General features: G+C 38.7%; 4 protein-coding genes across 6 annotated transcripts in view; 3 read left to right on the forward strand and 1 right to left on the reverse strand.

Moving 5' to 3' along the window:
* magi3a (membrane associated guanylate kinase, WW and PDZ domain containing 3a) overlaps nt 1-2,283 on the forward strand; it is a 131,633-nt gene extending 129,350 nt beyond the window's left edge. For both annotated transcript variants that reach the window (XM_079587379.1, XM_079587380.1), the window contains one exon: nt 1-2,283. In XM_079587379.1, the coding sequence (XP_079443505.1) occupies nt 1-767 (767 nt within the window). In that variant the 3' untranslated portion in view covers nt 768-2,283.
* rsbn1 (round spermatid basic protein 1) lies at nt 2,277-14,339 on the forward strand. Its single transcript, XM_079587392.1, has 7 exons — nt 2,277-3,994; nt 4,762-5,390; nt 6,315-6,452; nt 8,169-8,311; nt 8,392-8,559; nt 8,663-8,771; nt 11,072-14,339. The coding sequence occupies exons 1-7, from the start codon at nt 3,412-3,414 to the stop codon at nt 11,612-11,614; spliced, it is 2,313 nt and encodes a 770-aa protein (XP_079443518.1). The 5' UTR covers nt 2,277-3,411; the 3' UTR covers nt 11,615-14,339.
* Nucleotides 14,268-24,698, reverse strand: part of ptpn22 (protein tyrosine phosphatase non-receptor type 22) — an 18,140-nt gene continuing 7,709 nt past the window's right edge. Inside the window, exons 10-29 of one of the 2 annotated variants that reach the window (XM_079587391.1) lie at nt 24,566-24,643; nt 24,393-24,473; nt 24,126-24,241; nt 22,294-22,829; nt 22,113-22,205; nt 21,875-21,949; nt 20,304-20,375; nt 20,138-20,209; nt 19,915-20,042; nt 19,758-19,785; nt 19,597-19,671; nt 17,107-17,175; nt 16,918-16,980; nt 16,710-16,840; nt 16,478-16,505; nt 16,233-16,295; nt 16,040-16,131; nt 15,385-15,415; nt 15,112-15,246; nt 14,268-14,920 (exon numbers count right to left, since the gene is read on the reverse strand). In XM_079587391.1, coding sequence (XP_079443517.1) covers nt 14,859-14,920; nt 15,112-15,246; nt 15,385-15,415; nt 16,040-16,131; nt 16,233-16,295; nt 16,478-16,505; nt 16,710-16,840; nt 16,918-16,980; nt 17,107-17,175; nt 19,597-19,671; nt 19,758-19,785; nt 19,915-20,042; nt 20,138-20,209; nt 20,304-20,375; nt 21,875-21,949; nt 22,113-22,205; nt 22,294-22,829; nt 24,126-24,241; nt 24,393-24,473; nt 24,566-24,643 — 2,028 coding nt within the window. In that variant the 3' untranslated portion in view covers nt 14,268-14,858. Of the gene's footprint in view, nt 14,921-15,111; nt 15,247-15,384; nt 15,416-16,039; nt 16,135-16,232; nt 16,296-16,477; nt 16,506-16,709; nt 16,841-16,917; nt 16,981-17,106; nt 17,176-19,596; nt 19,672-19,757; nt 19,786-19,914; nt 20,043-20,137; nt 20,210-20,303; nt 20,376-21,874; nt 21,950-22,112; nt 22,206-22,293; nt 22,830-24,125; nt 24,242-24,392; nt 24,474-24,565; nt 24,644-24,698 lie in introns of both variants that reach the window. The other variant, XM_079587390.1, reaches the window with a different exon arrangement.
* The window catches only part of LOC306985309 (uncharacterized protein), a 19,703-nt gene continuing 13,299 nt past the window's right edge, over nt 18,295-24,698 (forward strand). The window contains exons 1-2 of the mRNA XM_079587411.1: nt 18,295-18,409; nt 22,544-22,605. Coding sequence (XP_079443537.1) covers nt 22,597-22,605 — 9 coding nt within the window. The 5' untranslated portion in view covers nt 18,295-18,409; nt 22,544-22,596. The remainder of the gene's footprint in view (nt 18,410-22,543; nt 22,606-24,698) is intronic.

Genomic DNA, 24,698 nt, shown 5'->3' on the forward strand with positions numbered 1-24,698 from the left:
ACATTAAGGATATGATGACCGGTCCATCTGCAAACTCTCCAAGATATTCTGCATCCAGTGAGCCATCGACACCAGCATCTCCATCCTTCATCTCTCGCTCCCCTGAGGTCAATCCCGAGGAGCTTCTCTTCCTCGACCCGATGGCCACTTCTCACGGGCAACTTAACCAACATTACAGAGACGCCAAACCGCAAACTAGAAAGAGTGACTCAAGCATGCCTCATGACAACAATGACAATTTTACAATTCCCCGAAGACTGGATGGAAAAGAGCGCTCACGCAGCCCAAAAAAGACTCAATACATGGACAACAGGAATGAACCTAGTGAACGGGAACCTCGATCCACTAGCCCCAGGAAGACCAAGATGGAGAGCGTTGGGATCAGACAGGAAGCGCCTCAAAAGACCACTGATGGATTGAAGCCTACCTCTGGAAGGAGACACGAAGACACTATGCAGAAGCAGGACAGGGAAACGGGGGAGACCAGACCTGGTGTCCCAAGAGGTGGCAGTGACAAACCCCAGAGGGACAAGACCGCAGAACCTCAGCGGGCTCCCGTACAGGCTCAGAAAGAGCCCGAAAGCGAAACCCTCAACCGAAAGGACCATAGAGGACGAGACAGGCCTCGAGGGGAAGAGGAAGACAGGGGTGCCCCTCTAGAGACTCCCCACGATGGGAACGCCACCACCAAGAAAGCCCCTATAACCCCAGGCCCCTGGAAGGTCCCCAGCTCCGCAAGGGTTCAGCCTCCGGTGCATGGAGTCTAATGCGTTTGGGAGCAGTTATCGATGTGAATCACTGTGTATTTTTTTTCTTCTTCTTTTTTTGGTATGACTATCACCATCTTCACTGATAACGTGCAGCGTTCGCTTGTGTCCACCAATAATAAGAGCGTCAACTTTTGTGTGCCAATCAGACTGCAGCTAGACTCGTCCATGTCTCCTTGCTCCTGTGATGATAACATGAAGGATGCTTTTCTGTGAAGGTTTTAAAAAAAGTGTCAATTGTTATGTATTAATTCTCCATCTTTGATTTGCCGTATGTCCTTACAACGACTTCCAATGATGCAACTGTCCTCAAGATCCAAGTGACTTTGTGCAGGCTTTGCATTAATCAGCTTTGCTGTGAATTTTTGACATGTCCATCTTTAAAAGACCAGAAACTTGTGGTTAAGTATATTGTTTACTACCTGTGTGTTCATGAAGATGCATATGTAATTTATTGAAATGAATATGATGATATACAGTACACATATACATGTATAGAGGTATAGGTATTTGTATCCATTCTGAGCCAGGTCACTTATTAGTGTCCAGCTTGCCGATACTACTTTCGGCCTCCTAACAAACATATTTTTTCACAGTGCTATAGCTTTTACAGTTTATCTCGGTTGAGCAAGGTGTGTACATTTGGGAGCAAATGTTTGCTCGTATCATTAGAAGGTGAAGCAGAACTGGGAAATTCAGATATATTTTTGCATACTATCCAATCTAACATATATTTTTTTCTTATACTTTTTGCACATTTCACTCGATCAAATGATTTGTACTGCATTCTTATCCCAATATTGGGACTTCATATTCATTTAAAGTGTCTTTACGCATCTGTATCTTTCAGATCGTGCTTTCAAATGTCAAGATGCTGTCTTATATCCAAGGGAAATGTAGCGCAGAATTATGTATCAAACATGGTGGATGTTATTCATCTAGTTCTTAAAGCCTCAAACAATTGGCACAAAGATTCAGACTCAAGATATAACATTAATGCTGTCCGATATCTTTTTTCGTAACAGTATTTTTGAAATACCATAAACGTCGATTGTTCTATGTGGGCAGAGCAGACAACAGTCAAACATTACATGCTACAGTGACTGAGCGCTTCTGTTTTGTCATGATGAAAAATGTGAATAATTTCTAAATATGGTTTATGATTGCTTCTTGATCATTAATCTCAACCCTTTTGTAGCTTGTTTCTCTAGTGCATCTCACGTCATGAGGTTGTATGTATGATACTGTGGCCTTGCATTGCTTTACCTTACACAAAAAAGCCTTGTGGTCTCTACATTGTGGTAGTTGTAAATGTTTTTAAAAATACAATGTACAGCACCTGTATAAAACTCGCCTTCGTGAGGGGAAAACAAGGACAAAAAATCTATAAATCGCTCCATTATTTTTTTAAGTAATTGAGAGTATGAGCATATAAATAGAGAGAGTGGTCAAAGAAATTAATCTGGTCGTGACCTTCTGTTCATGCACTGATGAATAAAGATTTACTGAAAACATTTATTTTTTATGCCTCTGTGATCCATTAAGTGTCTGATTTCCTACATTATGAAATAGAAAAGTGCACATTTGATTTCATTGCATTTATGGGGGTGTTCACACAAAAGCTAAAATGATGGAAAGTCCAATTCAACATCCAGTAACAAGTTCTTTTGAACAGTTCATATCAAAGAACCAATTCAAGATTGATTCAGTGATTCCTTTGTCTTGTAATCACGTGGTCCCATCCCAGCATTCTGATGCTGTTAGCCTACATTAAAAAAATCGTTTTCATTTGTTTATTGCCATTTGTATTCAGTCTGTTGCAGGCGGTTGCAGCCATGATTAAACTTTTTAAAAAAAACATAGAACCTATTTTTGCTTTTACATTTATATGCTAAAATTAACTGTAAAGCTGTATTTATTAATACCAATTCTGTGTTGATACAGGTACTACAATCAAACCAAACATTCCCATTCAAGTTTATTTACGATTTCTTGCAGCAGTCAAATTCTCCATCCATGGCATTTATTCAAAACCTTCCTGCCATCGCTTCTCGTTTTAACGAGTCAGTGAGTTGTTGACTCAAAAGCATCATGAGCCGATTCGCAAACGAATCGCTCAGACCATAGACTGGTTCAGAACAGGTTCTTTACAGAGGTTCGACGGATTCCGTGAAAAGATCCGACTCGCAAGAACGATTCGTTCATCGACATTTTTGATGACACTCAGACAGGCAGATGCGACGCACTCTTGTTGTAAACATAGATCAACCAAAAATAGCGCAAATGACAGGCAAGAAAGCGTCCCACGTCGACGCCCACTGAAGAAATCCGACACCGCGCAACTATGACCAGGATGTCGTGTGTTGTTCTTTTGTTGGTTTTGAGCTCAACGTAGACAGAAAGCTTAGAAATATAAATCTCAACGAAACGGAACCGCCCAACCAACCCCTGAAGCTGCTACAGCATTACGTCAGCCACTGGACGAGGCGCGTGCAGAAGCGCACGCATCCTTCAACCGCAGCAGTACAGAAACATCACTACCCACAAACCTACAGGTTGTGCGCATGCGCGTTCTGAGCGGGAAAACTACAAACGCATTAGCTCCGATTGGCTACTGACAAAAGAACTACAGCTCCCATTAGACATGCGCAAAAAGTCCCTTTTAAAGCCTTTTAAATTTACGTGCAAAATGGCTGCACAGGTCGATCTGCTACGCGTCAAAGTAGAGGAGAAGAGCAGGGACAGCTTTGACAAAGCCACCAAAGAGAAGAAAAAGAAGAAAAAACGAGAATGTTCGCCGTCCGATGACAAGCGCGAGAGATCGGAGAAGGAAGCGAAGAAAATAAAGCTACATCACCACCAACAGAATCACCAACATGCCCAACAACGAGCGCATCCACCGCACCAACAACAGAACAGCCAAGCGCGTAACTTCAGCAAAGAGCAGGCACCTGTGCAACACCGCCATCCCCTCCATAACCAGCTCCACAGCACCAAGAAAGAATTACCTCCGGGCTGGCCGCCGCGCAAAGTGACACCAGCAGCCCACGTCCCGCAGAAGACGGTCCTGCCGCCTTCCCCGCTGTTCACTTTCACGCCGCTCAAAGTAGCGAAGGCCAAGCCCCTCAACAACAAGCCCAAACACATTGAGAAGGACGTGAAACTTAAGCCCAAGAAGGAAAACGCCGAGGCGAACGTTAAAGTGGAGGAATGCAAGAAGAAGAAAGGTAACTTTATTAGCGTTTGCACGTAAGCCAAACGATTTTACATTTCTGGCTGGCTTCCAACTTGAGAAGTGAGCGGAGAAAGTGCCGTTAGCCTCAGCTGCTAACCCATGCGCGCGCACGCCCCCATTCACATGAGCAGTGTTGCTAAATATTATCGAGGAAGAAAGTTTTCACTGCTGTGAAAGTACATTTTAATTAAACGTATAACTTATTATTTTTTTATCTGCTCAGTATCAGAGGCTTTCTTATTACATCGGTCTTGTTTACTAAACTCACTGTTACTACACTAAACTGTAATTTTGCATGCATAAATAACGTGGTACTATTATAGCTTTTTATTACCACGATACCATAGTAATACCAGAGTTTTTGGACACAACAATGATATTCTTTGAAGCATTTTGCAGTATCATGTATGTATATGGTAACCATTCTGTACTACATTACAGTACCATAGTATTACTGTATGTTGTCATGATTGTACCATATTACCACCAAAGTACTTTTTAAAATAATTGATATTGGTTGGTTAATAACAACTACAACATCAACTGTAGTGGTTATGGTATTGTACCTGAAACTATGGTCACCAAATGCCCAGAATTGTGTTGTATTTTGGTTACCCCACAAAATATCTTAAAAGTTTTCAAGGAGAGACAAAATCATTGATGTGAGTTTTTATTTTTCATTTTTGAAAGGTAAAGTCCTAGAAGCTATGTACAATTGATATGTATCTAATGTTCTGTCATTTCTGTTGATATTTTCAGAGCCCCACATTGAGAATGGCAAAACCCAGACCCTGGAGGAATATCTCCTAAAGAAAAAGAAAAAGAAGAAGCGGCATCGTGAAGATGAGCGTGGCAAGAAGTTACGCGTGCAAAACAAAGAGGTGCAGACGGTGTGTGCAGGATTGACAGGAGATGCTCCACCTCTTTCTGAAGACCCTGTCGTACATGCGTACATCAAAGATGAAAAGCCGTGTCCGGGCTTAGATGAGTACCACACCCCCAAAAGTGCGAAGAAGCTGTTCCTCTCGCACCAAGACCACTTCATCCGCAGCTCGTGGCTTCAGACCAACTCCTCCTTCAGCAGACTCATCCATGAGGAAAAGCAGCCCAATGGAGGGGCGTCTGTACTACATGCTTATGCAGATGAAATGTCCTTACTGCAACCTGAAGACACTGAAAGATTTACTCAGGAGTTCCTGAAACTCGCCTTTGCTGAACACCCTAAAGGAGCTGCGCGCTATGCACTTGCCGTGGTGCATGGAGCGGCCGCCTACCTGCCTGATTTCTTGGACTACTTTGCCTTCAATTTCCCAAATACGCATGTCAAGATGGAAATCCTTGGTAAAAAGGACATTGAGACCACCACGATTGCTAGCTTCCACTCCCAGGTAAGGTGACGCTTTGAAACAATCTGTATTGTAAAAAGCGCTATGTAAATAAAGGTGACTTGGCTTTGGCATGCGGTGCCGTTTTTTTAGCAGGAATGCATTGATGCCTTGCATGGGTGACTAGCAAATGAAATCTACCAAATCTATTTAACCATTCTTACTTCTAGAGGACTGTTAAAGCAGCTGTAATTTTTATGCACACAAGTCAGGCGGCTAGAAGGTGTCAGTTCAAAGTACATGAACAGTCTTAAGTAAGTGAAGCAGACCAAAATAACCCATGGCCACAAACTGTTAGCCCGTTTCTCTGGCGTCTCAGAGACTAAATAAACTGACATTATCAAATTCATTCTTTCAAGAAGCACGAGAATCACATATTGAAGTTATGTTCATTTTCCGGTAGTCTTAAACACCAATTAGGCCTACTGTACATTTTTCCATATGACTTGTTCTCACCAAGGATGAAAACTATAATGTTTTAATAATCTTTCTAACTTTATTAGATTAGGGAAGTCATCACCACAGTTATAACGACACAGAGAAACGATATCATTGGAATCAAATTTTCCAGCTGATGAACGATAAAAACATTGACAACTGATCAAAATCCACCTGACTTTAAAGTGCTTGAGCATTTAAAGCTGCTAATGCTATAACTGCAGCGCACCCTTATAATAAACAGGACGTTATCATGCATTGGTGTGCACGCTAATATAAATATAGGCTAGTTATTGTTAAAGTTATTATGCTTGATGTGAACAGTCCTTTAAACTTATTTTATTATGAAGCTTTGAAAAGACACACACGCTGAACTTTGCATTAAGGATCATTTTAGTTTGTTCTTGTTGTTTTACCCATTGCAGTACTAAGATAAAAAGTGTGTGTTAGGATGTTGTTTCCTGGCTCTGAAGTGCTTTTGTGTTGCAGGTGAGCCGAACATACTGCTCTGGGACATATAGAGCTGGTCCCATGAGGCAGATCAGTCTGGTCGGTGCTGTAGATGAGGAGGTGGGCGATTTCTTCCCGGAGTTCTTGGACATGCTTGAGGAGTCTCCGTTTCTTAAGGTTAGAATATAATCTCTCGCAGATGAGTGAGTTTGAAAGTCCTTGCGCTGATGGTGTTTTGAAGTGCAATGGTGCGTTTCAATTTACTATTTGCCAGCATAATTTCTTACAGTTTTGGATCCAGCTAAATAGTGTTGTTGTCATCTTGCACAATTATGTAAAGATTTTAGTTTTAGCATCCCTGTACTTTTAAAGACCTCTAAACATCAAAATTGGAGATCTATACACTTCTGTTCAAAAATGTGGTGTCTGAAAGTTTTTCTTTTTTTAAAGAAGCCTTTTGCTCAGAAAACTGCATTTGTTTAATCCGAAATTAAGTCAATTTTGCTAAATAATATTACAATTTAAAATATATATATATATATTTTTAATAGGGGTGTAACGGTATGCAAAAATCACGGTTCGGTTCATTTTCGGTACAGTAAGGGAAAGAAATGCAAAACATTAAACTGCTGGTTGTTTACTATAAACTTTTTTTTAACAATTTGTTTACACTTTTTTAAACACACTTTTTAATAAAATATTACGTTAGGCTAATAAATAAAAAAAGATATAAAATAAAAAAAAGAATAAGAAATAAAATACTGCTGCAAAGTTCTCCACTAATAAAATACTCTCAAACCAATATTGGCCGTGACGCTAGCTAGCGAGAGGCTGGGCTAAAGCGAGCGTGCCGTGTATGTGGTGATCTTTATTTATGCGATATTTATGTCCGAGCCCGACCCGAGAGTTAAAATCCCATTTTTTTTTCTCATACTAATGACATGTACGTTTGTTTGTGTGGAAAGCCCGCTTTTAACAGAAAGGCATTCGGAAATGTCCACAGATGAGCGCATCAGCGCTCTTAACAAAGGCGCGCTTGCACGTGTTTCGTTGTCACAGCAACATAAACAAATTTCCGCACACAGGAAGACAGATGTTATGGTAATATTTTACATGTATTTGAATCACAAAAACGATTAATCAGATTTAATCAGTGCAACGCGGAGACTTCCGACACTTAATATGTACGTGTGGAAACTCGGAATTGACGCATGTTCCGCACACAAAACTAGCCTAATTTACGTGAAAGATTGCATTCGGTGCACATGTGCACCGTACCGAAAGTCCTGTACCGAAACGGTCCGGTACGAATACATGTACTGTTACACCCCTAATTTTTAATAAATATAATTTATTCATGTGATGGCAAAGCTAAAATTTCAGCAGCCATTACCTCAGTTTTCAGTGTCAGATGATCCTTCAGAAATCATTGAAATATTATTATCAATAAATCAATTAAGTTTTTAACATTATAATTTATAAATGTCTTTACTAATACTTTTGTAGCCAATTTACTAAACGATTTAATGCATACTTGATTTATTGGGGAAAAACCCCAAACAGTAGTTTTTGTCCAATAAAACGTCCTATAGGAACTGTTAAGCTAATGACTAATAAATGGTCGATATTAAACCATAATCAATCATTTCAAATGCTACAAGGGAATTTAGACATTATAACATTATATTGTAGAGTATGAAACATTTTTTTTCTGTCAATCAAACTCCCTGCGAAGGGTCAATTAGATATGCAATATCCATACATAAAAATAAAAAAAACTCTATCAGCCATTAACTGATAATATTATGCATCCAAGTAATAGTAAGCTTTGAGTCATGGCTGAGATACAGCATGCTTCTAACTTCACAGCTAATGTTTTGTTTGTCTGTGCAGATGACTTTGCCATGGGGAAGCCTGTCCAGCCTGAAGCTTGACTGCAGGTCCCAGAGCGACGATGGTCCCATCATGTGGGTGAGACCTGGAGAGCAGATGGTCCCCACAGCTGATATGCCCAAGTCTCCATTCAAGAGACGAAGGTATGCGCTGTTTTGATGCGACTGTTGATTTTCAAACTTTCATAGTAGCGCCTTACAAAACGCTTTCTTTTTGGTTGTAGATCCATGAATGAGGTCAAGAACTTGCATTACCTCCCGAGAGCCAGTGAACCACGCGAGGTGCTGTTCGAGGATCGGACACGAGCCCATGCAGATCATGTTGGCCAGAGCTTCGACTGGCAGAGTACAGCAGCTGTGGGTGTCCTGAAAGCAGTGCAGTTTGGGGAATGGTGAGTGCAGGCAGCCATCTGCCACGCAGAAACATATGCACGTGCTCGTACATGCAGAAAACTGTGTGTGATTAACTATAGTATAACATGACCTCTCTCATAGGAGTGACCGGCCACGGATAACCAAAGATGCGATCTGTTTTCACGCGGAGGACTTCAATGACGTCGTTCAAAGGCTTCAGCTAGACCTGTTTGAGCCACCTGTGTCACAGGTAGGAGCTGTTAAACTGCTGAACAGGACAGCATGTGTGTTTATATTAGTCATGGCATGGCAAGTTTGGTTGTGTAAGCACTATTTATGAGTGAACATGCAAGTCGTCTTTGGAGTTTTTCACTCTTTTCCACCTCGCTTGCGGTGCTTGTCCACTGTCGCGGAACAGAGCAAGCGAGTGTTTTCTAATAAAATCTAAACAATGGTGGGGGAGGTGCCGCGGTGGCCAACTGATGTAACCGGTATTGCGGCAGAACTCCGGTAACACTGGCGACACGACTATCGCAACAAGCCTAACTGGCACCAGCTGCATTTTCTTGCTCTCTCTTCTTTACAACTTCAAGTTAACCCGCATACCAGTGTGTATTTTAATCATAAAAGTATATAGCCTAGTCCGTTGTGCTGCATGTTTTAGAGCAAAGTGTGTCACTGCATTATAAGTTGCGAGTGTGTACATGATCAGTGTTTTCAGCTTCTCAGAGCTCATTTGGGAATGCAATATGGTTTTGCATGCTTTGTTTTTGGCATAACATTCATTATTATATTATTTTAACTATATTTGATTAATTTACAACTTTTTTGTGGATGGGTGATAACACAATTTAACACAGATGTGTAATGACAAGTGTGTGTAGACCTGTTTTCACAGACACTTGCAGTTTTCTACCAAAATAAAAGCTTGAGGGTCTAACTCTTGAAAGAGAACATTAAGTCATAAGAATGGTAAATTTACATCTAAAAAGTTAAATAATGAATAACTTGTAAAATATTAATATTTATATTTTATACAGTGCATTTGTTTTTTCAATAGTAACACAGTCTTAGAAATAATATAATTAATTATAATAATAATAATTGACACATTTCACGATTCGATTTCGATTCACAAGCTTGCTATTCGATTCCAATTCGATATTGATTCATTTAGATGCATATCATGTACAGTACATGTACATTTTCAAAATCTCTCAACTAATGCTGTAAACTATACAGGAAGACAGTTGGTATTGCATTACTATAAAATTGAAGGTTCATTTTTATGCAAATACTTAAATTACACACGAGGACGTTTTTATAATAATAAAGTTATAATACTAACTTTATAATGGCATAATTATGTTTCTAATCCAATTTGTTTTTGGAAATATAAACCTTTAATGCTGGCTGTCATAAAAACTAGTCGGATTTATTTAAACATACATTAAATATTGAAGAACTGTAAAATGGCTTTTCTGAGGTAAATGTTTGGAAACAACGTCAAGATTACTTGACGTTGTTTCCTAAGCCGACGTCTTTCTGCGGTTGAAACACTGATTGAGCGATTACATGAGACATGCTACAGATTTCGGTAAGTTGTGCAGTATATTTCGACATGCCTTCTGATGTTTATTTCGTGCTGTAGTAGTAAAGCGGAAGAGATGCACGTGTGCTTCACGCTGCTGTTTCCTCTGATCTGAGGTGGTCATGCTCACGCCACATTGAAGAGGGCCAACATGGTACTACTTATTGTATTTCATAATACAATGGACAGAATTTTAAATTCATATCAAAAGTAACAAAGCACATAGGATTTATTAGATGGGAGGCGTTACAATATTCTGTTCGTTCATCGACTGAAAACAGCATAGACTAAAAGATTGATTCTTGGGATTTAAGAATCGATATGGCTTCGTAAAAATGAGAATCAATTCAAATCTAGGTTTTTTTGTTGTTTTTTACCCAAATAATAATATATGGGCTAGTTCCACTATCAGTCCTATCAGCTATCAGTCCGTTCAAGTAAATCAACTTCGATATTTCTCACAATTTATGCCTCTAATGTTGTGGCAATTTCTCCCCACAATCTTTTTCATGGTATTGTATTGAACATAGTATCATGACAGCAGTAGCCTCCACTATATTTTCATCTTTCATATATTTTTCAAGGTTCTGTGCAGAAAGCTTGTTTGATTGTGAAATATTAAATTCTAAACATGAATAACAGTAGTAAAATATATGTTATTCTATTTTGGTGATCATGTCAATCAAAAAGTCTAATTTGTCACCTAAACCAGTCTAAGAACTGCCTAAAATAATCAGTTATAGTAATTTTGAGTTGAAATTGAATTAAATTCAAGGCATCTAAAGTGGTTAAATTTTGATAATCCATCATTTATAATAAGAGCACAATCTGATCTATTGATGACACGTGGTGTTGGATGAGCAGTAGTTATTACATGATTCCTGACGGGTGTGGAGAGGATGTAAGGACAGGCAGGTGTTAAACACATCATCATTCTCATAATGCCCGTCTCTTTACAGTGTGTCCAGTGGGTGGACGATGCCAAACTCAACCAGTTACGGCGAGAAGGCATCCGCTACGTTCGTGTGCAGCTCTGCGACGACGACATCTACTTCATCCCCCGCAACGTGATCCACCAGTTTAAAACCGTGTCGGCCGTGTGCAGCCTGGCGTGGCACATCCGTCTAAAGCAGTACCACTCTGAGGAAGAGGAGGAGTCAAAGGACGTTAAGACCAAGGACCTGTGTTCCACATCATGTCCTCCCCCTGTTCACCCGGACACCAAAGTCATCTCCTGCGCCCAGCTACAAACAGACACGGCGCAAGGTGGGGTGGCGAAAACGGACGAGCTGGTTTTCCAGAGGCCCGCTACGCCACCCAGAGAGCCACAGCCCGCGCCTCCGCAACCGGCTAAATCCGCCCACACTGTTCCCGCCGCTCCCTGTTCAGAGACCAGCCCCCTGTCCTCGCCCACACCAGAGCTAATGCTTCCACGGGCTCCCGTCGAGCCTGCATCAGACTCCTCTCTCAATGGCAGCAGGTCCACGGATTTCCCCAAATGACTTCCGAATCCTTCATTTTGCGGAGTGGTGGAGTTTTAATTCACCCGACAGACTTTTCTGACATTCCACAGTGTAAAAAAAAAAAAAAAAAGAGGAATATCTGGACTTCGCCTAAAAATCACGAAGACTGTATATTTTTCTTTTTTAGATTTTGGTTAAGAAAATGACCCCGCGAGTACTTTTTAGGTTTTTCTCAGCCAAAGTATTTAATTTGAAATATATTTTTGCTGATTACTCAGTATTGTTTTATATTTGTTTATATATTATTATAAATGAGATGAATTATCTCTCAAGAAGGACTTTTCATGTTGTTTCCCAGGCCGTCGTGTGCATCTGCTAATTGGTTTTTACAAACAAGGAAAAAAAGTGCCTGTCACAAGTGGAGAGCAGCAAGTATATCTTAAAAGAGAAAATAGGCTTTTTCTTCTTCTTCCCATGATGTAATGTCACTGCAGTATCTGACGTATTTAAGCTGGACTAGAGAGAAGGTATCAAATTCAAGTGAAGAGAGATATTTGCTTTTTCATTGATCATCCTCTGGTTTTGGATTAAAACACTTTGCTTGAAGGAAAATGATGTTTTGAACGAGTAATCGCAGTAATTATCAAAAAGGAGCCTGTGCATTACCTCTCACGTATGCAGGAAATAGGATTTGGCCTTCACAAGAGGGTTGTTCTTTTTTTTTTTTTTTCATTTTAATTATTTATTTTTGTCCAGAATAGTCACTCTTTTAAGATCATGGTCATAAATGTATTTGTCGTGTTCATTTTCTGTCTGAAGTCGTGTATACAGAAGCCATTGTTCTTTTTTTAAACATATTTTTATTTTGGACAGGAAGATATTATTCCATCTAAGACCGGACGTTAGCAGAAATATAGATGGTAATGTAATAACCAAACCTGCACTCAGGGGCAACATACTAATGCCTTTTCATTTGGTCAAGTCTTCTTCTTCTGTGTTCACTTTGTAGTTTTATAGTAATTAATCCATTTCTTCAGATTATCGGGCTTGACTTGAGCACTTGAACCTGTGATTCTGACATGTTAGAATGAGTTTTATGTAAGGCAACGGCCCCTTGATTCAAATGGTTCATCTAAACATGCTTCCATTAAGGTTTTACGCATGATCCTGCTCATACTATCATAGTACAACTGTTTTGTTTTTTAAAATCATACTTTATTATTCTCTGAACTTTTGTGTTTTTTGTCTTTCTTTGACATGTCCCCATTTTTTATGTCCCAAATTATTATTCCTGTTGCTTCAGCTATTTTAAGCATTTGTTGAATTTTTTCAGAAAATTAGTGAGTGCAAATATTAATTAACTCTATTATAATAATATAAATGAACGGGATGAATAAATTCCTGCGCTTTTCTTGTACCAGAAAACTGTTATTGTATGTTGCTGTTCCCATTATCTGCAACCCAAATCAAACTCAACATTTTTCTCTTTTAATTTTTTTAAAAATATAATTCATAAGTAAAGTAGCAGTACTATTACATAAAACTTGTTTCTTATGTGTTTGAACTGAAGTTGTCCTTCTAGGGTGACTGATGTCCGATTTAGTTGGATAAGTGCAATTTAGCTTTCACTTGCCAAGTGTAGTTGCGTGTCAGTAATGTTTTTGCACATGTTGATGTGGTTCTTTAGAATGGGATTAAGTCTTAAAACAGGCATTCAATGTTTTTGAAAGGGTTGTGGGCAGAAGATTTGCTTCTCCATTGATGCCAAGTATTGCTAATGACTGATTTGAATGTAATTTCACACCAGCAAGCCAATCAGTCTACATTGATTATGGTTTCAACAAAACGATCTAATGGCTTTCCCTAATCAAATGCATCCTGTAAAAATGAGTGCCTTCTATCAAGTCTTTAACTGCTATTAAGCTAATTGATGTTATACAAGTTTGTACAAAGCATTAATTGCGATGGAATTTCATAAAGTCTGGCAATAAGTAATGATTGGGTATTTATTATTGTAAAAAATGCTAATTCTACTCATCCAGGATCCACTGAAAGTGACCACTTTATCGGCCACCAAAAGATGACAATGCAAAAACTATATATATAGAAAAATTGGTGGTAAATGACATTGAAATTTTAAAATCATGTGCAATATGAATCATATCATGCTTATATTTCCCACTGTTTTTAATTAGGTTTATATATGCCGGCTGGAAAGCCTAAACCGTGATAATTTTCTCCACTATTCAGTGACATTTTCTCTGATTCTGCAGATTAACGGTTTTGTTTAATGAAAGAAAAGATCCTTTCACATTTCACATACTACTTAAATTCGGAGTCATTACAATGTTCTCCCCTCAGTAACACACGATTATGCTTTTACACCTTATGTTTTCATGGTATATTAAAATAAACATGATGTTTAGCGTTCTATGTTCTGAATTTTGGCAGCTAGACTTTTTTTGTGTGTGTGTTGATCAGGTTTTTGATGGTCCTTTGTAATATAGGAAAAATCCACTTAGGGATCAAGGCATGCTCTGTGTGTTTGATTCATTATTTGCTCTGTTTGATATTTGTATAAAGGTTTTCAATTTCATTGATTTTTTTTAAGGACTAATTAGATGGTCAATTATGAACATAGTCAAAGTAATGTTTTGTAAATGCTACTAGAACTGTCATGTGGATCTTTTCAATTGTGTAAAAAATGCAATGGAATGCATAGACTTTTTCTGTATTTTTTTAAATAAACCATTTTATGAGTGTACCAAGATGAAGCATTTCTTAAAGGCAAATGAGCAGACACATTGTCACAAACCATAAACTTGGTTATTCATGATCTTTTGTCATTTTCACCAAATGTGTTGTTGCTAAATCCAAACGTATGTAGCCTAATGTAGAAAGGCTTGGTTGGCCATACCTGCAGCTGTATGTGTTATAAAATACATTAAAAAAAGGTTACCAATGCGATTATAGAAGTGTCTACATTCCAGTACATTCATCTCTTATTATCTTGTCTTTAGTTGCACAATATAATCATTTTTTATATACATTTTAGTTGCAAGTGTGTTGCAACGGTTCAATGTTCAAACAGGCCATTCTCTTGCATTACACCTCTATACAGAATCTGTATAAATGTCCATCTGTTGTGTGAGGTCAGTGGTTGGTCTGCTATCACTCAAAAACCACAGTGCTTGTCTCTCTGTGACTGAAATGAATCTTTGCTCAGTACATCCCCTGTTGCACTTGCGAGGCTGTTCTCCTTTCCTTTCACCTTCGACATGAACTAGACCCATGTTTCGGGTTTATTTCGTGGGCCCTTTGGCTTTCCAAAACGAGATCCAAAAGCTGTGGAGTAAGAAAGGAGTCATTAACTGTTCACAATGTCATGCATTGGCATAGTAGTACAAGGTATCAACATGAACTGAGGAAATTTAAAATCGAGTGGCTCCCTCTGGTGTCAACTCTCAGAACACCAGTTTGAAAAAAAAAATTGGTCTTTAAAAAAAAAGTGCATTTTGAAGAGGGGGATAGCTTACAAAATAAGAATCCAACAGCAGCACCATAGGGTGGTGGAGCAGACTGAGGCGTGGCTGGAGGCGGGGCTGAAGGATGAGTTGTGGGCGGGGCTTGAGGTGGAGCTGGGGGCGGGATCGGAGGCGGAGCTATTTTTGCTGAAAATGACAGTTAAATGATGTTCAAACCACACACATGAAGCTGCTTGTCATTTGATTTAAATGCATATTTTAATTGAATTCAATTTAATAAAATTAGTTGAATCAACAAGGAAAATAAGTGGTTATTATACATACGCCTCTGCCTCCCTTTCAAAAACTTAATACTCTGTAAGAAAAGAAATATGTATTTATATTTATAGAATCTGCTTTTATCCAAAGCAAGTAAGCTACTATTCACACATAAGGGGCCATTCATACAGAACACGCTTCTGCATTGAAAAACGCAAGAGGCATGGTAGTAGAATAAAAAAAAGAATGCAAGGTCTATAGCTAAAGAGTAACTTCTTAACTTGAGCTCTGTGGACTTGTGTCATGCGCGAGACGCTGCAAAAGATTTGAGACACAAGCGCAGTGTTCAAACCAGTAGCGTAGCCACAAAGGGGATTTTGATTGTCAATTTTGATTTCATGGTGACTTTATCTTGAGCGCTGCATTTTTAGAATGGCTGCGGACGCAAGGGACACAAGACGTCAGCACAATGGTCAAACGTGTCTGTCTAGTACATTTTCACACAAAAAAATCTATGGAAAAGTTGAGCACAAAAACAATCTGTGTGAACGGCCCCTTTAAAGTGTATTCAAGTTAGGCTATACATTTTTCGGTATGTGGGTTCAATGGGAAACAGGGAGTGCAAAATAAATGTTTATTTGCCATCAATAAACTGGATTTGACATATTTATTGTGCCATGCACTTTACATGTACCAAATACAGAGACTTTAGAAGTATAACCTTGGTCCTGGCCTTGCTGACCAGTGAAGTTTTCTCCCCGCCTCTGTTTGTCCGGTTGTCTGTTGACTGACTGCTGGGTGCCGTCTGGTGCTCTGCTGTATTGGCCACAGGGCAAGCCAAACTAAGGTTGTGTAGTCTTACTTATGCAGTTTTTCATATCAATCACTGTCCATGGATTTATGCTGTCACTCACCTTTACCTCCAGTTGCCATGGTTACAGAGACTGGAGGAGTCAGCGGAGCCACAGATAGAGGCTCTGTAAAATAAAACACAGCTGTGCACACAGATCCAATAATAGTGCGCCATCTTTATCTCTGTCGCACAGTGCAAAACACTACACTGCAGAGCACTTGAGAGGGTACATATGCTTGTGTGTGTTATGCTGTAATGACACTATTGACTGAGGTGTGGGAGGGCACAATGGAAACACCAACCTACCTTGTTTTGAACTTTTTGCTCTTACGCTCTGTTAGAAAATGACACATTAGGTAAGAGTGAGTCAAGCATTAATCATACAAAAGGAAAGTCACAGCACAGCACATCTGTACAGCTCTAAGGCCTGCATGAAAATTTGACTGTTGTGGGTCAGCTATATGCTATGTACTTCTAAACATTGACAGAATTCACTTCTAGCATATAGTATAACATGTAGGGAGAGTATAAAGGTAACCTTGCTTCGGCTCCAAGAACTTTCCAGGAACGATCTGGGTTGGGAGCTGCCTGACCATTCAGATGATGTGCCCACTCTCAGTCTCTGCTGCTCGGGCTCAGCTGGCAGACAGAGGGCGTTGTTGTCAGACACTTTAAAGGAAAAATATCTTTAACAAACGTAGATGGACAGTTTTTCTGTATACTGTAAACGGTACTGTATACTGCACCTTTCTCCGGGTGAAAAATGAAAGATTCTGGAGTCCGTTCAGGAAGTGGTGGAGTGACCGTTTCTTTATGAAACAAAACAGCAAAACGTAACCTACTGTGAGTTTGTGCACATTTAAATCAGAAAGATTGTATTGGCTATTGAACAATGACATTTGTGTTTTTAGTAAGATGGATATGTGATACAGTACCGGTCCCTGGAACTGGTCTGAATGTCTCAGATGTCTGCTCGTGTGGTGTTAGGGTGTGTAGTAGAGATTCTGTGGTCAAAAAAGGGAAGTAGCCTATTTTAAAATAATTAACTAGAATAGCACTGACAGAACTTACTTAAAGGTGTGGTAAAGTATGATTTCACTTTTCTAACTTTAGTTTGTGTGAAATGTTGCTGTTTGAGCATAAACAACATCTACAAAGTTACAACACTCAAAGTTCAAAGCAAAGGAAGATATTTGCTTTTAAAGAAAAGGACTACAACAAACGGCTGGTAGGGACTACATGACATTCCTCCCGGGTTAGTGACATCAGCAACCCTAAAATGTACATAAACCCCGCCCCTGGGAACACGCAGTTCATGTTGAGAAGAGGAAGAGTTGCTGTATAAAAGTACCTTTGTGAGTCAGCTCAAACTTTAGCATCTGTCTTTTCACATGCAATAGAAAGTCACTCTGTGTGCATCTCACAACAGTTCCTATACGAGCGATTTATAGATTACCATGACAGAATATGCTAATTGAAGATAGTTAACTCCACATCAGCTACATAAATGAATCAACTAACCATTCAGAGTGCGTTTTTGCAAACCCTCAAAAAGTGACAACTTTAACATGCTATATAAAAATATCTGTGGAGTATTTTGTGCTAAAACTTCACACACACACACTCTGGGGACATCATAGATTTATTTTACATCTTGTGAAAATGGCATTTTACCACCCATTTAAGCCAAGACACCGAACAGGGTAAAAAAAAAAAAAACTAGATATCACCATACTTCCCCAGTTAATTGATTACATTAAGACATTTTTTGTATGACAAGTTCTCTGAAATTGTATATTTAAATATGCAAATGAGTCATGATCTAATTAAATATGCACTAATTTGCATACATTTCCAGAACAGAAGTCTGACTCTGACTCTGAACAACACTGATTAAGCCAGGTTCACATTTTTCTGTTTAATTTTGTTGACATATTAGCGTTAGGTTTTTACAGATGGGTATTTTGGATTTCTCTTTTTATCACTCAGTAAATCTGAAAATAATGTCAACACGAATCCACTCAGAAGAATTATGTCTATCAAAAAGACTCGTTCTGATTCGTTTACTGGTTCATTTGGTGACTCTTTCTGTAAGTTACATCATTACCAGTAGGTGGCGACTGTTTCTTTTTAAGTCGTTCCTTCAAAAGATTCGTTCAAAAGTTCAGAATAACAACATAATACAGGAATCTAAACAATCATAACTGATCAGCGCGACGCATGTCTTTGAAACATAAAGTAAGTAGGCTACGCGAACACAAGAACAACCATTATTCATGAAATATGTGACGGCAAAGTTTACACTTTCACCTCAGCTAACGTTAACTTACCTACAGTAACTAACTGTGCGTTCACACCGCACGCGGCGAGAGCGTCAAAGTGGCCGGAAGCCATTCATTTTCAATGAGAGCCGGCGGCGAGCTCCGGCGAGAGCGGCGCGGCGCGTCTTGGACGGCGAGAGCGGCGAGAAGAGTTGAAATCAAGTCAACTTTATGGTAATAAGCTATGACGCGGTTCGGCGGCAAGCAGCGGCAACCAATCGTAATGTAGAAGTCCTCCGCCTGAGAGGATACCAGAGAACACAATCCTGTAAACTTTGGTTCCGACCACATTAGTTCCTAAGCAAAATGGAGGAAAAGTTAATTATTTCTGTTGCGGGTTTCCCGTTATTGTACGACGTGTCCCTGTTTACATACAGGGACATTAATAAAAAGAACGACGAATGTAAAAGGTGTCTGAAATTGTTGGTGTTTTGTTACTTTCACATTTAAAAGATTTTAATAGGTTAACTTATACCCTACGTGTTGCCAGTATGCACAAAATAGGATACTGATTTATGTTCAGTTCTTATTTGCTTTGCGGCTCCTTTAAATAAAGTTTAAAAAAATCACGCATTCTAAAATCTACGTCAGAGCGTCAGAGAATCCCCGAATCTCACGGCGTCGATGGCAGGGCGGCGAGAGCGACTTTAGCCGCTCTCGCCGGCGGCGGTGTGAACGTACAGTTAGGCCTAGCATTCACCTCAGATTTCTCAAAGATAAGCTGATTGTGCTAACAAAAATATACTTTTTATTAAGTGGAAATGTCATATACGTGACATTGTACATGTATAATAACAATGTTTTGTTTCGGTTTGTTTTTTAATGTTGTAGTAGGCCTCTACTACGAGGCTTGTCATCTTCCTTAGCCTATTCGTTTATGACAATTAAAGTTAAATCAAACGACTTTTGTCTTAAGTATTTTGTTTGCTTTGTTTGTTGTACTGATTTTATAGATTCATTTTAAAATTGCGTTTATTTATGGCATGTTTTCGCTTGTCGTCACTTAATGATGTTGTCAGCTTATAACACAATAGTATATATCTGGCTTTATTTAGAGCAAATTCAAAGTTCACTTATTTCCTTGTGCACTGTAGTGAGTCTTACCCTGTGGATGTTTGTACAGCAGGGGAGGAGGACTGTAACTTGTGATCGCAATAGGACTAAGTGGAATAGATGATGCTGTAGAAAAAAGGAAGTTGTCAAGTCTGTAGCCAAAATAAATGTATTGCTGGTTTGTTTAGAGGTCCATAAAATTACTGACTTACCAGGAAGTGACATTCTAAGTTTTAGGCTCTGAAATCAAGAAAACAAGCCTGTTATGTCATATTGTTCTTATTTATTACACTCAGAAAAATATATCCAAAAAGTGCACCAGGTTGTTGGTTAATTAGTCTATACATCTACTGCCCTGCATCTGCTCACCTTGCTCCTCGACCAGGATCGTTTCATGTCTGTCTGAGCTTCAGATGTTTGCCCAGACCATTCTAAAGATTTTCCAACTCTCATTACAACATCCTGTGGCTTTTCCTGTGTCACATTTTGTACCAAATCTGTTGAAAATAAGATGCAAATTAGATAAGGTACAAACAAAGTGACCAGATGAAATTTGATGTTGATTCAACATCAATGCCTGTGATTGTCATACCTTTATCCATGGCCAATTCAAAAGACTCTGGAGTTCTCTCAGGCAGTGGGGGTACCGGTGAGGGCGGGCTGTCTTTTTTTAGAAGAAACGGTACAAGTGCTGTAAGACCACCACCACACATATTTGCATCTATAAACACAAATTGTCAAGTCTGCATAATGCTCACCTTTGTTGACACTCTCAGAGCCTGAGCTGGGTGGGATCACCAATGTCAACAGCTCACTGGTTTCACTGATATCTGGATACAAGACCAGTGATATATGTTTGTAAAAAGAAATCATTTCATTTAGGGATGGCCCGATACCACTTTTTCCAGGCCGAGTCCGATACCGATACTTTCATTTTTGGTACTCGCCGATACCGATACCGTAACCGATACCTGTATTTTTATTTTCAATTAATTTAATTCATGCATTTGTCATTTTTAAATGTATTGGTAGAGAAACCAAAAGAATGTCAAATCATATTTGTTTATTAAATGTAAACTTAATTTGTTCATCAAATATATTTAATGCACTGCATATTCATTACTGTATAAATTAAATATAGATAGATGGAGTTCAGTTTAAAGGGTTAGTTCACCCAAAAAAGAAAATTATGTAATTATTTACTCAGCCTCATGTCTTTCCAAACCCGTTCATATTCAGAACACACATGAAGATCTTTTTGATGAAATCGGAGAGTGTCCTTCCATTGACAGTATACGCAACTACCACTTTCAAGCCCCAGAAAGGTAGTAAAGACATCATTAAAGTAATCCATGTGACTCCAGTGGTTTAATCTTCATTTTATGAAGGGATGTGAGTGCTTTGCGCAAAAGATTTCATCAAAAAGATCTTCATCTGTCAATGTATTTTTATTTTCAATTAATTTAATTCATGCATTTGTCATTTTTAAATGTATTGGTAGAGAAACCAAAAGAATGTCAAATCATATTTGTTTATTAAATGTAAACTTAATTTGTTCATCAAATATATTTAATGCACTGCATATTCATTACTGTATAAATTAAATATAGATGGATCTTTTTGTGAAGTTACAAAAAAAGGTAGCCTATTTAGTCAAGAGATAATCCTTTGTCTGGTTAACATTAAAACACAGCAGCAGATTAATTCAACTGCTGCCCCTTTAAGACCGAACGCACGGACCCCATTTGAATTATACTGTCTACGTTCACTTGACATATAATATACTTTGTTTACTAGGATACTCGCCAAGACGGGCGTTTTTACGTAGTTTTGTGTGAATTCATCCGTACAAGCGCAATAGTGAAAGAATTCCACTCAGTGTTCGCGCGCTGTCTGAGGCGATGGTTTTCACTGTACACACGCTGCCTGGTATCGGTTGTTGGTATCGGGGCGCTTTTACGAGTACGAGTACATGAGCTCAGTATCGGGCCGATACTGGTATCGGTATCGGGCCATCCCTAATTTCATTTTCTAAATTAATTTTAAAAAAGGCACTGGACATTTGTATATGCTGTTGCTTGAAATGTCAGTAGGCCTTCATCACCTCCTTTATTAGTTTGAATCAAACAATCGAGTCAATCGAAATTCTGGAATCGCAGGCCTACATCTATAGAGATTTGTATGAAGGTATTTTGTTTGCTTTGTTGTACTGATTTTAAAGGTTAATTTTAAAACGGCGTTTTCACTTGCTTAATAATGGTGTATCTGGCTTTATTAAGAGCAAATTCAAAGTTCACTTATTTCCTTGTGCACTGTAAGTGATTCTTACCCTCTATATCTTTGTACAGTAGGGGAGGAGGACTGTAACTTGTGATCGCAATAGGACTGAGTGGAATAGATGATGCTGCAGAAAAAAAGGAAGTAAGTCAAGTCTGTAGCCAAAATAAATGGTTTGCTTACATATGAAGCAAATATTTATAAAAACAGGCCCTATACATATATATACTGAAATCACATTGGTGAGAAGTGGACATTGTGTTCTTATTTAGACATTGAGTTGGACTAACCGTTCATTTCATCTGCTGCCAGTATAAAAGACTCTGGGGTTCTCTCTGGCAAAGGAGGAGGAGTGTCTTCATCAGATGAAGGTGTATTTGCACCTATATACAAATTGTACAATTATCATAAGTGATCCATCATAAATAATTTGAAAGAGAATCAGTTGTTAAAAGTCATAGGTTTTCATACCTGTGTCATTGTGGTCATGTTTTGGCAGTTCCAACGCCTGGTTATTAAGCGCTAAACTAGGTATTGTGAAACAAGCGTTCTCCATCCAGATTTCATGAACCATAGAGTCCATAACACTGGGATTTTCACTAGCTGGTGGAGACTCGGGACCAAAATATGGATCTTCCACAGTGAAGCAGATGGTGCTGGGGATAATAGGCTTGTGGTCTTTGCCAACGGGACTAACATCTTGGTTTTCTTCCCGCTCCAGATGCTTCATATTTGGCCTCAGCTCCTGTACTAGGCTGATGGGATAATTTGAACATGCAGCTTGGGTAAGTTGGGTAAAGCTGGTGGATGGCTCAGTTCTTTGATATCCACAGGTTGTAACGTCTCTTTGAGGAGTTGGTGCTACGAATGACCTGAGCATGTCTGCAGGACTGACTTTGGTGGAGATGACCTCTGGACTGAATGGATGTAAATGTGGCTGTGGCCAAGAAGTGATTTTCTGTGTAATGTAATTCCGTTCATCCATTAGGATTTCCATCTCATTACTCCTATTATAACAGCAAAAGATTTAGTTATAATCGGAAATAACACAAAACAGTCACAGTGTGTCTTAGACATTAAACAATTCAAGATTTTTGATTACAATTAGGTTTCTATTTAACCCTTTAAGTCCTTTTTTCTGAGTGACATACACAATGGCAAAGACTCATAACTCCAAAACTAAAGGTAGGTATCATTTGAAGAAAACATTTACATTTTTTAATTCATTTTTTCATTACATTTAGACATTCTCATGCTGAGAATTACATATCTTTGTAATTTGACATGCAATAACTCAGGAAGGAAATAAGGTAGGAGGAAAATTATTTTTTGTTTAAGTTATCAAAGTAATCAAAAGTTATTGCATTTGGAACCAAGGTAGGCTTTTTTTATTTATTTTTTTGCCGAGCCGAGCGTCCAAAAAACATTTTAAACATTTGTCATTTTAAAGTTATATCTTTAGATCTAAGTGAAAACAAAAATCTGCTCAAGTTTAGTCAAAGCCCAAAACAATTATGCTTGTTGTATTCTACTCTTGTTAGACCTTTCAAATTACATGACATGACTATCTGAGCTGTATGATGTTGTTGACATATTACCTACCGTACATAGTACAAATATTTCATGAATAATTTTGTATTTATAAACAAATAACTCAGCACTACTTGGCTACATACATTGCAAAGTTCAGATTCTAAGCTTTCAAATAAATGGCACTTATTTCGTGTTGATCAAGGCAGTAGTTTTGAAAAAATATGATTATACTTTTTTTCGTAGCTAGGTGGCGCCCAACGGTGGTACACTCTGGTTTAATCGGACGACTCAGCACTCGTTAAGAGTTAATCAGAATGAAAGATGCATTCAAAAGACAAGTTTGTGTGAGGTGAAGTTTTAATTAGTAGGTCATTAGCTAATTTAGTTCTCCAGAAGGTGTTAAAGCTGTGGCTTTGTGATACTAAAATTGTGGTTCTATCTCTGTCTGTTAGAGCAGCCTGGCTTGGCAACACTAGCTCAACCAAGGGCATTAGTTTGAGGTTGGAGCTATCTGTTTTTGACCAATGGCAGATGGGTGAATCTTTTAGTTTTTTATCTTTGGGGATGCTATTGGAGCGGAAAGGCTGTTGTTGTCAGTGTTGATGTTTTTCATACTATGAAAGTCAATGGGGCCCAAAACAACATTGGACACCGCTGACTTTCATTGTATGGACAAAAACAATTGAAACTTTTTTAAATTTCTACTTTTGTGTTCCACGAGAACTATTCCCTTAAAATCTGGATTATTGAAATGAGAGATTTCCTCAGACCTGTGCTCAGTTTGAAGCAGCGCTCTGACGTCTGTCTCAGCCTCTGATTCGGAGTCGCTGAAATCTGATAACTCACTCCCACTGCTTATGGTGACGGGTAAGGTGGAAGCTGGGACCTGATTGGTGATCACATTAAATTGTTCATGACTCAGGCCTGCAAAATGCTCTGGCTATGATGTGTTAAGTGCCATAACTAGAAAGCTAAATCAGTGGGAAATAAAATGACATAATTTATACAGAGTGAGTAATACTGGTGTCTTATCTGACCTCTCTGTTTGGTTCTTCCATTGCTGCTAGATATCTCTCAAACAGCAACTGGATGGTCCTGTATACCAGTTCATATTGTTCCTAAGAGAAAGAGAAAATGTATCATTAAGTAAAATTGAGGCGTTTTAGTTTTTATTGATGATGGAAAATTAAGGAGAAACCATTTTGGTTACCTTAGTCTGAACCACAGACGGCCTCTGTGTACGCATGTCCTTTACCAGTTCAAAGATACTGAAGTTCTCTGGTATCATCTAAACAAGAGCAATTAAGATTAACATCTGACCTAAAGTATGAGGCAGAATGTTT

This window comes from Phoxinus phoxinus (genome assembly GCF_949152265.1).
Source record: "Phoxinus phoxinus genome assembly, chromosome: 18".
In the NCBI taxonomy this organism is placed as follows: Eukaryota; Metazoa; Chordata; class Actinopteri; order Cypriniformes; family Leuciscidae; genus Phoxinus; species Phoxinus phoxinus.